The sequence below is a fragment of the Xylocopa sonorina genome, chromosome 5, assembly GCF_050948175.1.
Source record: "Xylocopa sonorina isolate GNS202 chromosome 5, iyXylSono1_principal, whole genome shotgun sequence".
Taxonomy (NCBI): Eukaryota; Metazoa; Arthropoda; class Insecta; order Hymenoptera; family Apidae; genus Xylocopa; species Xylocopa sonorina.
Window position 1 is genome coordinate 7165329 of NC_135197.1, and position 13716 is coordinate 7179044.

At 46.5% G+C, this 13716-nt stretch overlaps 1 protein-coding gene across 1 annotated transcript in view; it reads left to right on the top strand.

Annotated features, from left to right (window-relative positions):
* The window catches only part of Sm (heterogeneous nuclear ribonucleoprotein L), a 120233-nt gene that overhangs the window by 3580 nt on the left and 102937 nt on the right, over nt 1-13716 (top strand). Inside the window, exon 2 of the mRNA XM_076894845.1 lies at nt 12566-12609. Within this exon, the coding sequence (XP_076750960.1) occupies nt 12566-12609 (44 nt within the window). The remainder of the gene's footprint in view (nt 1-12565; nt 12610-13716) is intronic.

Consider the following 13716-nt stretch of genomic DNA (forward strand, 5'->3'; position numbering starts at 1 on the left):
ATCGCCGATGACAGAATGGAATTTGGACAGAGGCAGGCTTCAAGGTTATCTCTATCTTTTGTCAGGATCGATCATTGATACGACTCTTTGACGGGGAATAAGAATCGTCGTTAATCTCGTAGCTGGTCGTAATCCGTGACACGAATCTCGTGAAATTCATTCGAACTTTTCTTTCGGAGCGGAATGCTCGGTATTGCTAGTTGCAACCAACGACGGAAGCTACCTCGAATCGATATCGTTAATGCTAGACCACCGAAGTGTTATTTCGCGTTGGATAGGTTCGAGCGAGCGACTCGATCAATGTGCCATACACGTTTCATATTTCCACGAAAGCAACTGTGCGATGTACACCCCCGCTGAAAATTGTTAGGACACTTGTCATACGTATTTACAGGTCACGTCTTCGCCTTTCGGAAAATTGATGCGTGCAATCAGCGAAAGGCACGGAGGAATGTTATTTCGTTCGTATCTGTATAAGTGCATACGTAGATTTAGCACGCTCGCCACCTGCAGTAGAAAAACTTTCATTAAATCGTTACATTGTACCCAGTGTCTCGCGTCGTTTCACATTCGCTTACACAGAATGTGCCAACTGACCATGTTGCACAGTGTATCGTTCTTGCTTGAGGCTTAACGAAATAAAAAGATAGGAAAAGTTGTGAAATAACTAATTCGTGCGCGTCAGATAGATGTGGAATATTAATTTTAACACGTTCACAGGCATGTGTCATAAATATGTGACATTGGATTCTTAGAGTAGCAACTGTGCGTCACACTCGTCGTTGCTCATTTGCTACAGTAACGACACAGCTCTAAACTTGTCGTTCTCGAGTTAATTTTATACCTTATAGTAGCAATTTTTGTCAACGCCCACTTCTAATGATGAAAATCGCTCTTTCTAGAATAAATTGTACTTGAAAGATGCCTATCGTGTCTTGTTCCATGAGTTCCATCGCTAATTATAATTCCGTGGCGCATATAGGCTCGGTTAGCGTATTTGCACGTTTCAGGAGCAAAGCGAAAGGCTCCTGTGTTCGTAAATTAAAATCCGTTCGTTTGAACATTGCCAACGCGAAGTCAAGCCGTCTCTCAAACCCAGCGACACTGTCCGTTCGGATCTCGCTGTGTCACATCGACCGAAATATCTTCACCTCTCCTTCGGTATCCTTTGCTAGATAACTCGTGCACGTGCTCCTTTTAAAATCGGAATGTTTCTCAAAGTAACTCAGCCACCTCTGATACGATGATCCGACTGTGATAAAAAAAGGCGATCGATACGACTATCTGTCGACCGTGCACTCACATCGAGGTTGTATCGAACCGAATGAAATTCATGATCGTCGCTCGAGCGACACACGTCGTTTTATGGTCAGCAACTGGCTGCAATGACCCGATATCTTATGAAAGTTTAATACCACCAGTGACTCTATCGTTTTAACGCTCTTTGCGTTGGTGATCCGTTCGATTTTCATCCTTGGTTCTAGAAGTTTTACGGATGATTAACAATTTAATTGGTGAACACTCCGATGAAGAGAGTTTCTGCGCACCTAAATTTATGCGAATTCAGAACCACGATAGGTTCAAGCAGGAAACTTTCATTCGATTCTTAATGTTTTAATTAAAGAGCCGATGGTACGCCACGCGCTCCAAAAGTGCACGACGTCGAGTGGGTGCTCCAGAAATCCCCGGAGTAGGACAGCCGGTTCACGTTATACCGTGACACGTTCTTGACGTACCTTCGTATCTACGTTTTATTAAAATAAGCTAACGCAGGGATAAAGGCACAATCTAGCTTATGAAATTTATAATAATATTGAAATTGACGCGAGAACCTTCGGTGGTATTAGATAAATTTCAGCAATTATTTTCTTTAACTTCTCGTCGTTAAGTCTGACAACGTTTCTATAATACTCTATAGGAAATTGGTTTCATGACACTTAACGAAATTACTCGTTTCGTTAGAAGCACACTTTGTCCGCGAATCGTGGAATGCGGTATACTCCGTGCATCATCGAAATTGCTTTCGATATTATATGTATAATGGAATAATGCCTGGCTCCGATTGATAAGAGTGCACCGAATGCACAATAAATTGTCATCGATCTCGATATCATTGTTTCATCAATTCCGATTATTATTCGTGACACGAAAATAAACCGTCACACGATGCGCCGTAATGGCGTTGAAAGGACCATTGTTCGGACGCGTTGCAATTTTCGTTATTACACCTCTCGCGCGTGCCGATCGCGATTGCGCAGCCCACGCCCTCGAATCAAATTTCATTTCGTGCACCGCTTCGTCTCCCGTTCGACGATTAAAATTCTATTCGAGCGATCGCGACGTTTCAGCTCGACCGGGTACGGCCAAATTGAGAGTTAAAGTTCCCGAAAACGTTCCCGCAGCTCGTCTGGCAAATTGTTCCTCCTTAAGCCGCGAAATTTATGGATCGCTCGCGCGCGGAGAGTCCGGGGTGAAACGCCACGTGACGATTGCAAGGGGGTGAAATTCCAGTTGGCGCAAGTACGAGTTCCGGGATTGCGAATCAATCGTGATCGATCGTCGCGAGAGTCGGAGCTCGAATCGTTTCCACCCCTGAAACTGGTTATTTCCAGAAGGAAGCCCGCGTTCTTTTTACCCCCATGTCCTACGCTTGTCCGGTATTTTTGTACCCGCCTCCCGAAATAACCGTACCGAAATAAAGGCTTGTTCTCGTTAGCGTGAAATTTCTTTGTAGAGCGAACCTGTCAAGTGTTATTACGCAATCTCACGTTCCCGTTCTTAACAAAGGGAACGACTTTCGATCGCGTGACGATCTTTGGGCTGGTGAATTCGAGGCTTCAGCCGCGGACACTTTTCGTTCTTGATTAATCGTAAATTCGAACTTCCTTTACGTATCTCTGCGTATTCGTGTTTTATTGGAATAAGCTAACGCGTGCAGACACGATCCAGCTTATGAAATTCATGATAATATTGTGATTCACGCGAGAAGTTGCGGTAATATTAGATAAATCGACGCACGAGTTAATGTCAGTTGCCACGTCAAGAGGTCAATATCGTATTAGCAATTCTTTTCTTGAACCTCTCGTTGTCAGTCTGACAATGTCTCGCGTCACAATATACATATGCCCACGTATACGGTCGTACACGGAATGAGATTTCCAGGAGCGTATCGGGAAAATCATAGAACGCGCCGCGGGTACGGATGAGATTGCGAATAGAACGGCTCGGTGGGACATCATTCATTCGCGATTTCCGGCAGCGAATACGTTGAGTAGGATGTTCGAGTTAAAGTAGTCGTAGCCGGGGAAAATTTATTGGACCGTCCGTGGTCCTGGGACGTGTGATTATTTGCTCGAGGCGGCGAATTTGTCGGTCTCGACGTGACAGGGAGGAAGAATATCAATCGCCCGAAGGAATTCACCGTGGTACCTCCTTGGAAACTTACTCTTCCGCTTCTCAGCGTCCCGGTGGCGGCGGCTGCGTCGGCTGTAGCCACGCGTCAGGATCTCCGCAAGTTCCCCGGTGCCCACGTCGAAAAGTTATCGAGCTCGATTTTCCTCGACGATGCTCTCGACGTACTCGAGAGTCGGATTCGTTGCGCGGTCGATTATTATGATTAATCAGATTGGAGGAGTTCCGTCGCGGAGAATAATTAGAACAGTCAGGCGATTGTTCAATTTTCTGACGGGCGGCCTCCGGCATTGATTGCGATTATCGGCCGGCTATCGATTCAGCATAATTAATAGACGACTGCTAAGTGCCGCGCGGTGCAGAGAATTCTAATTACGCGAACGGAGGAACGCGCAGTGGCGTTGCAATTAGGCGTTCGGTCGGAATACATCTCGAAACAATTTCGTCTTCGCCTTGTGGCTGATCCGCGCTCAAGCTTGCTCTGGTGTTACACTGAAGCGCGAAGTAACGATACAGATCGATGTTTCAGCCATTAGCGAGTTCCGTTTAAAATTACATATATGCGCATGCATGTCCTAGACACGTCGTTGAATTCTCGAGGGTTTTAATCGCGTAAAAGGCATGTTTTTCATATGTAAATTGCTCGGGATACACGATACGCGAATGCTAGCCAGAAATGAGCGGCGCCAGGGTTTTGTTTCACTCCCTGTCTGTGAACAGACGTCGATTTTCAATATATTTTCCCACGTACTGGCCCCCATCTTCGCCCTCCTGTGCTTTTCAATTATCGAGCTCTCGTATGAAAGGTTCGCTTTGCACGTGCAGTAGAAAGCATCGTTCCATTTCTTGAGAATTCGCGCGTCACAGTTGCATCGCTTTTTAATAGATGCTCTCGCGTGTGTGCACGCGGTCGATCTTGGACCGCACGATTCACAAAGAGATCGAAATTACATGCCCGAGGGAACGAAGATTCTTTGCGTTCGAAAAATTCAGTAATGTAGTCCAGAACTTCGTATACGTAAAGTTTCCCCTGAAACCGATAGCGGATGTTATGCAAACCTTCTATTAGACTCCATATCGAGCAATTTACCCGGTCCTCGTTGCTTTCCGCGGGTGGAGGCTTTATCGAAGAAAGTCTCGAACTCCACCATAGCGGTATCTCATTAACGCCTGTTTACACCGAGCGCTGTCGAAGGTTCGCGGGTCGCGCGTGCACGCCAGTCCCCGTTGGAAACTCGCGCGAAAATTCACAGCGGCGAGTTAAGCGGGATTAAGGTCGTCGAGGAGTTAGTAAGGTGAGCAAAATGAAATTAGAACAGGCGGAAGTTCGTCGATAGACGTCGGTGGTCTCGCGACGCTTTCCGTTTCCCTTCCTGTTTCCCGTTTTCAGCAGTTTTGCCCCGTTTGTAATGAGGCTCGTTGTCAGAATCGTACGGCGAGACGGGAACGAGGGTGGAGGGTGATTCCTCCTTGAAAATGACCGGAGCCGGTTGGAAACGGAAATAATGAAGAGGTCATTATTTCTCGCGCAGTGCGGTTCCATCGATTTCCAGGGAAATTTCGCTCGTTATTCTCATATGCAAATGCGGATACGAGAACCGCGCGAGAAATGCGACAGTCAGTCGTTCGCGATCGCCTCTGACGCGTAACTTGGAGATCGTGGGTGGGATAAGGCTACGAAAAATACGAAAATACGCGGTTTCGAACGGAAATCGTAACGCCGTTCCGACCTCTGTTTGCGGAGGCGCAGATTAGGTTGTACGCCGGGAATTCTTGTGCCAGCTGATGCACAGTGCGTCGCGTCGACACTTTGGCTCGGTTCGAGTAAATATTTAGGTTGACGTGTTGGAGATCTTAACACTGCGTTGTGTGCGATCGATTAGTATGGTGTTTTACTCCTGTTCTGTTGACACTACACATTACACGAACCTCCGAGCTAAAACGGTTCCCTTACAAATTTTCATACATCTCCAACACTTTGCGACACCCTGAATGTTTATCGCGATCTCGATTTTCCGAGGTTACTTTTACGTGTAACTTTGTTCATCTCCATTCGTCGACTTACGACATCTGCGCTCGATATTCGCATTTTATTTTCATATCGTTACATCGTTTCATCTCCTCGTAATCCAACGATAACCTCTCGTTCGCATCTGCGTTTCACGAACACATCCAGCCAGGCGAAATAGCTGTTCCCTGTTGGCCGGACAGGCCCATGCGTTCGATACATGGATGTTTCGCGTTCAACTAATGATCACGCGTTTATCTTCGGCTCTTGGTGGTATAAATCTAGCCTTAGACTCGCCAATGGGTGGCCGAACGCGTCGAATTCCGCTAAAACAGAGACGACGATTCGCACGTCACAGATCGAGCGAAACGGGGAATTAAGTCGAAGCATTCCGTCGCGTGCTCGTCCGGTTCTGGTCTGGTAGAACTTTCGAAATTGATTTGACTACGGCCAAAGGATACGTGCCAGGCTCATTCTTATTTGGAGACCGACGACCTGACAATGGTCACCGTGGCCGACCTTTACAACCGATTGGAATGCGGCGAACCGACGAAAATGGGGAAACGATGGCGACCAGTTAAGTTTACGGCATCTTCAAGTGGAGTCCATCGACTTACCTGGAACCATACAAATTGGCGAGCAGTAAAAGGCATTATCGGTTGAGGTCAACAGTTGTATGAAACCCTTGGTATTCCTGAGCGTTGCCCAGTGTACCTAATCGATCTTGTTGTCAGCTTCCAAAACTTTTTACGACGGTATATAAATCAAGGTTTTTCCCTCGTTCCGTGTAATTAAATTGCTGGTTGTTGTAATCTATAGATTTATGTGTATCGACTCGTGCGGTTAGTTTTAGACATTCCATTTCGTAACGTTCTCCAGGAACGTAATCCGTGGTAGAAAGTTCGCAGGATATTAAATTAGTGTACGTCAAACTCGAAATACAGCTAGGCGAGTTGGATTCCTCCCCAAGCGGGTCGTTCAACGGTGTATGATTCCGGTTTTCCTCTTTTTATTTTAGAAAGGCATAGTTGGAAAGCGCGAAAAATCCCTGGCCAATATCCCCGCCGTCGGCGCTGTTCCTCGCGGATTCCACGGGTTCGCAGTCGAGACCAAGAGAATGTCGTTGACCGAATAACGCTTCCTCTTAATATCGAACCACTCGTTATTTCGCGTTCAGTCGGTGGCGAGCGAACGAAGCTGCCCGCGCGCGGCGTGTTGGCGGCGAGCATTGTTCTGCTCTAATAATTGCGTTCACGTTCAATTGGACGGAACGAAAAGGTTCTGCCACGCCGACAATGATTTAGGATCGACTGGATAGCTGACTCATTGGCTAGAGTTGGCTGTGCATCGACCAAACGTAATGAGGTGACAGGTTCGCGCCGTCACGATATCGCGTTGTCCAAAACGGTTTGACGGTGATCGACTGCGACTCGAAAAGTTTTCCTAGCAACACCTCTCTCTCTCTGTGCGAGGAACGTTGCTGTGCTCGAATTTCTCTGACAGACTCGCCTCGCCGCTGTCTTATTTGAAGCAGCGTCGTCGAGTTCCGCGCGAAAGGAGGTCACCGAAAAAGTTCTGCTAATCATGTAGCTTCGTTTCTGCAATCTAATCGCTGGGAGATATTAGAAAATATCGAACGGGCTGCTGAATTTTTCCTCCGAAACGATATGCCGTTCGCTGGGTATTAATATTTGAAAACGTGCACCGAATAATTCCTTGGGATCCTCTGGTATTACGAATACCATGTCGTGGACCGATATTCTAACTTTTTTTGTCGTGGAAAAAAGGACGTCTTTCTCGTACTCCTCCAGAGCCCTTTAATATCCATTCGTATGCTCGCGTCAGTTGGAACGAGATAAATTTTCTACTCCCAACTAGTTACGTTCTGAAGTTCTATTTTTTTGTTATAACACCTTGCTGCAACGGTATGCTCGTTATTTCGTGAAAGTTCCTTTGCTCCGACTAATTTTATCCTAGTTTCTTTACTCTCTGAACTTCAGTTTTTTACTGCATGACCCAATAAACGGTAGTAAAAGAAATTAACGGTATTTTATTACACGACCTGTTATCCTAGTCGTCGCGTTCTCCAGTAGATTCAAACAAATCGACAGCTAACTACTCGACTCCAACGGAGCAGAATCGATAAACAGACTTTATTAACCAATCGCCAGGCGGCGAATATGCATATTCTACATTCTGAACAGCTGCTGCACGGCTGGATCCGTTAATCCGAAGTGACGAGGCTAATCTCTGCTATTAACGCTGTTATACTACACCAGACTCCTTGTTCGTATCTTTCGCCGTGCAGGAATCCAACCGACGCGTGTGCATGTGCGGACAGTTTGGCGAAATTGTAGCATAATCAAATGGGTCGTGTAAAATTCATAGGCGAGGGGGTTAAACGTTGAGAGCGATCCTCGGCGTACGTCTCGCGTTCTGCGTGCACGCGCGCGCGCTAACCCACCCTTTGCTTGCGTCTGCGGCGGCGGAATTGCGGCGTCCCAATTATCTTGTCTGCTATGAATTACGCACAGTCTTGCGCCTACATGCATCTCGGGTATCGCGAAATATTCCGTGTATTTCGCCTTGATTCCCCTGGCGTTTGGAAAAAGCGTGGGACTCGGCACTCGCTACGCCTCGGCGCGTTGTTCACCGGAAAATTTCCACCCCTGCGCGAACGTATAGAACGAAGCTGGTAAAAAGTCGCACGATGTTCGGTTCTCGTGTCGTCGAAGGCGGATAATACGCTCGCTGGTTGGCAGCACGCTGGGGAATTCTACTGGGAATTAGCGGCTCATAAAATCGAACCTTGGCGCGGGTCGAGCGACTAGAAAATCGAAGGATGGAATAACACTTCCGCCGTTCGAACGATGATTCGTCGGGGGTGGTCGAACGGGGAGACGTCGTTTCGACGGTGAGACCGAGTCATTACCAAGCGTAACTATTGTTCTTGCGGTTAATCTCTTTATCAACGCGTGGCTGGCAACGGGCCAATCAAGTTTTTCGTAGACTCCGCGACGAGTTACGACGCCCTCGGCTTGTTTTGATTCCCCTTGTTTCTGGTTCGATGATTCCGTCCATTCCGATGAGTCAGGGTGTTTCTTTACCTCGATGTAGTGTGCCTGGCTATGAAATTCTTATTTAGATCGCGATTTTTTTTCTTTGGAACAACTGCACTCTCCGTAGCCGGTATTCTTGGACGACAAGAATGATGCGAGCGAGATTCTCGGTAGTCAAGCGGAAGTACGCTGGCAGCCAAAAATTGTTGATCACAGGAAATATATTTCGCGGTTGATTCAATATGCCATTATTCTTCCGTGCCTATTTGTCGTACAAATACACGTATTTTACGGATATTTCCCCCGTTGTTTATATGTCCACCGAGTTCATTTCTATTCAACGACGGCACAATTGTTGAATTTATATTTCTCCAAATGCTACAAGATTTACATACAATATTTGTGCTGTGAACCAACCAACCGACGTGGCATTCGGATCGCGCGCGTCCGGGGTCCCACACGTTTACAATTGGCATCGCGCATTAACTTGTCTCCGAATAAATTGAATTTCCAGCGGATATAAAATTTTGATCGCGATTTCATTCATATAATAAACATAAAGTATCATCGTGCATCGTTGTGCGGTGGCGAAACGAGCAGCCCGATTGAAGTGGCGTCTGTTTGCCTGTTCCGGAAATGAATTCGTGACCGCGAACCGTTTAATATATGGATCGCGTTTTGCATGACGGAACAAGTCCACTCTGAAAACAATGCTGAGAAAATGGCTTTAAAATTTAATGGTTCTAATTAATCCCAAACCATCGTGTCGCGAATGAATATACCGAAACGGTACTCTTCGAATAGCTACTGTTGCGCTATCAATCATGGTCGGACATACTGTTTTCCGCGACGATCGTCCTGATGGATTGGTTCTCTCGCGCGAGACAAGAAAACAGAAATTTCGCAATGCTAACGATTTGTCTTTAATTCGGCGAAAGAGTGAGACGGGAGCGAAGCTACTTGATCGAACGGATCAGCATTCAGAGTGCAGCAGAAAAAGCAATAGAACGGTCATATCCATCTCTGTGAATTATGCAATGGCCGTGTGACGTTTCGCGGAAATTCATCGGGAGCGCGGTGCATTGACGGTGATATTTTTTTTCGTGCGGTCGGTGCGATCCATTGAGCGTGAAACCACGTGGTTGGCGTAAGGCCAATGCCGAGTTATGTTTATAACAACGTATTACAGATTCTACGTGGGATTCACCGCGCTTCGTAACGGCGATACTATGCGGCCTGTACGACGTTGCGACGCGCCGCCAAAAATCTTGGACCGGATTCCCGCCGATTCCCTGTTAGCTTCCTTTTTACCCCTTGTCGATGAGACTTCGCTTGGCCACCTGCCCGCGTCAACTCTTTTTACGTTTTATTCCGCCTTGTTTTTCGAGAGTATTTGGAAACGTTTCGCGAACGCTCCCGACGTATCTGTCTATAGACTTTTGTGTCGGTGGACTTTTGTGTTCAACGGTAGCGTAAGGGACAAAACGACGCGTTTCGAAACAAGGTTATCGCGGCCGTAGGATCGATCGAGGAACACGGTGGACGCTACCGATTAGGTTATTCCGTTTGGCTCGTAGCGTTCGATTCGTCGGCTACGTTAGTATATTCCCCGCGGTATAATCCGCGAAATGCGCTTAAAGTTCACCAGGGCGGGTTGGAGCGTTAATCCTATTAGAAAGGGACTGTTCTCTTAATGTTTCACCTTTCGAATACTTGGCACGGCCCGCGCCTGACTCACGATGCATCGAGGCACGAACGAAAAGTTGAGAGAATTCCCGGGTCCTTCGGCTCGATGCAAATTCGAGTGGATCCATTAATTTTCGAAAAAATAGTCGCCAGAGCCACGATGGAATTTAAACAGGGCTGGGCTTGTTGCGACGCTTTAAAAATAGATCGGCAAAACAACGCCGCTCTGCAAAAGTTCGAATGGAAATTTAAGTGGCGCTTATAGGCCGTCTTTGAATGCAAAAGAACGGCTAATTGCCGCGACTCCGTTGGCGGACAATGAATGTTAATTTCTAACAGTGGCTCGTTATTCAATCGCCACGGTCGTTTCACTCTCCACGAATCATTCGGTGTCGATTCGCCACTAGGTGAGATTTTTTCCGGCCATCAGGGTCCGATGTCGTAAAATCGATCCGATTACTTCCGGTTAAACGACGATTAGGCAGACGTTGCCGTTAAATTTCGTTCCATTGGGATTCTCGTTTGATAGCGCTGGAAAGTTTTGGTCGAATACGATTCTTCATTTTCGTTCGATAATGAGAAGCAGCTAATTGTGGAAGATTGATAATCGACTGGTCCGGTGTTAGTATAAAGATAAAAGATCGTAGTCAAGCACGATTCATCGGTCTTATCCGAAAATTAAATAGCTGATAATCGATCTAAGTAGACACTGTTGATGCCAGAAGGTGCATAAGATAAGACTTAAATAATATACGAGTGTGTAATTTTCAAGTCGTAGGACGTAATGCCACGATATACATTGTTTGTATCGAGTATACGCCGTTAACTGAGATCGTAAATTATGGAAATGAAACGACTTTCGCAAGACTATCAGGCTGCGCCTGGTGATATCGTTTATTACCAGAAATTTGCATCAGAATATGGATGCTCCTTCGATTTTCTCGAGCGTTCATAACGCTAATTTCATCCGATTATATTTTGATTTATCGCAGCTGCAGCGTAGAAAAATTTCGCTCCGATAAAATTGCGTCTCTACTCTTCTATCACGCGGATATTTCATTTACTGAAACGTGACTCAGGCGTATTGTACCAAACAAGAACAGTCCCAATTTTGTGAACAAAATACCACCAAAGAGCGACTTCACTCTTACATTAATCGTTTCTACGTAGAATATACTAACCGTTTTACTGGAATTCCTGAAAAGTTTGCCAAGATTGGTGCTTAACCGGAGCTTAGTGCTCGACTATTACAGAAAGCAAGCTATTAACTTTCATGGACTGGATTAGCCGGGCTTCTGCGCGGCTAGTATATTACTCCACGTGTCAGGCGTATCCTCGATTCCTCTTAAATCGTCCACAAAGCACCGTGGGCTCACCGCGTTACATCCCGATAATCGATCGACGCGATGCCTCGCATACGCTTTAAGGGTTTACCCAGGATATCGTGCACCCGAACGCCTGCCGCCCCTAAACTGTCCCGCTGCACTATTTCCGTCGCTTTCGATGCCGTCGTAAAAAGACGCGTGGACGTTTATTAATAGATGGTCCGAGTACGCATCCCTGGTGACATCGCGTACCATCGAAATTCAGCCAAAACCGCACCGCGAATTTCTCTTACGCAACCGACCCGACCGATGCACCAGCAACGACGCGACGCGTCTCAGGAGTTTACGCGGAAGGCGAACCGCGACTGTCGCCGATATCAGCTGCGTGGAAATGTCGCGGTGCGATCAGGGATTTCTGGAGCATAAACTCTCGTCCCGTCTTCGAGCTAAGCGGGACGAGCGCACTGCATTTTTCTTCCCTCGTGCTCGAGCGGGCACACTTCGACTTTCCTACGTCATTTCTTGGAAATATAAGAGGCACCTTGAGTTTTTTAAACAGCTTGGCATAATTTTTTGGCCATTGCCTTGCTGCGCGTAAAAATACGAATTCAACGGTATATAAGAAAGTGGTCTCGCGCGGACCTTGAGTTTGTGTTAACAGTAGCGCAGCTTGTCTCAAGGATTTTTCTTTAGTTGTTGCGCAGCATTGAAAGAACACGTGTAGTATCCAAGCTTGCGTAAGTGCGAACAAAATGTGTCTCTTTTTGCAATTTTTTTTACCGCAACACGGCATCAAGGAAAATATGTGCGGCACTACTTGGAAAAGTAGAAGATTTCCTTGAATGTCGCACAAGATGTGCACCAGTAAAACTGCATACATATATCCATTATTCATGAAATGTAATGTATTTCAAAAATAAAATATTTTCTGATACGATTATTAAAATGAGTTACTCCAACGAGTAAATTTACCTGATTACACCGTAGTTTGAATTTGTTATTCGAGTTGTTCGTGCATATTCAGCATTAATACTTGGTTGGAATTTTACTGAAACATTGAATCGTGTTTGTTTCAGAATCACGAGTATGGCGGGTACGGAGACGAGCCGCGACGTAAAAGGTACGTATGCAAAGTTGTTAATTAATTTCTAGATTTGCAATATCCGATGGAAATTTGATGAGCGCACAAATCCTGAACTACATTTAACATTGTATCAATTATAATGGCGTGCATTCTTTCCCACTGACCTCATTCGACGATTGTTATAATATCGCGTGGCGTTACGCTTATAAGAACGTGAAATTAATAGTGATTTCTGTTGAACGCGAACCAACTTTGTCATAGATTCAAGCACTTGCGCGTACAGACACAACGGATCGAAGTAGTTTGACCAAAATTTCGATTCGCCTCTGACTCGACTAATCACGTTGCATCCGGAAAGACGCTGCGAATATGTTTCGGATGTTCTCCACCGAACGAAAGTCCCCGCGATTTCCATAGAGAGACAGATATCGCTTGATATCGAATTCCTGCCGCTCTGAATCACACTTAACGCTCGAGTTAACTTCTTATTATTAGACTTGGCCGGAGCCAAGGCAGTTCGGATCAGTCTGAAACTTCGCTGACCGTCCGCGACGTTTTAATTAATTTCGACGCGTACGCGGTGATCCGCTCCCCTCGTTATCACCCCGGCCAATTCCGCGCGCAGCTCGCGGGGCTCTCGACGTTCAAACCGACCGAGTCATCTTCGTCGACGACGGTTCGTTGCTACGCGGAGCAAAAACGACACACGACCGCTTGGCCACGCTCGAATGTGCCGGCGTTGCCCGCGGGAAAAAAAGGCTAAGATGAGGTTTTTCACGCGGACAAAGTTCCCGATCGATCGCAAAAACAGAAGTCCGTTTTTCCCGCCACGTTCCCTCGTTTCTTCTCTTCATTTGCCAGTTAGGGATTTCCCGCGGCGCGAGGAGTCGAAAGTTTAATCATTTAGAGTAGGAGCAACAGATTCGCCTGAGAATCGGCCGCTTTGAATTGCAGAACGGCCCCGCGCGCTCTCCTCTTTCCCGCTGGAAAAATGGTAGGCAGTTGAATTTCCAATTGGTCACGGAACCGGGATCAAGTGCGGCCCAGGGTGAAACAGAGCGGCGGCGGAGAACGAGGCGGAATACATTGATGCCGGGGCATGAAAAATGTATAGCCGAGCTATCCATCAATGGCTGGCTTCCG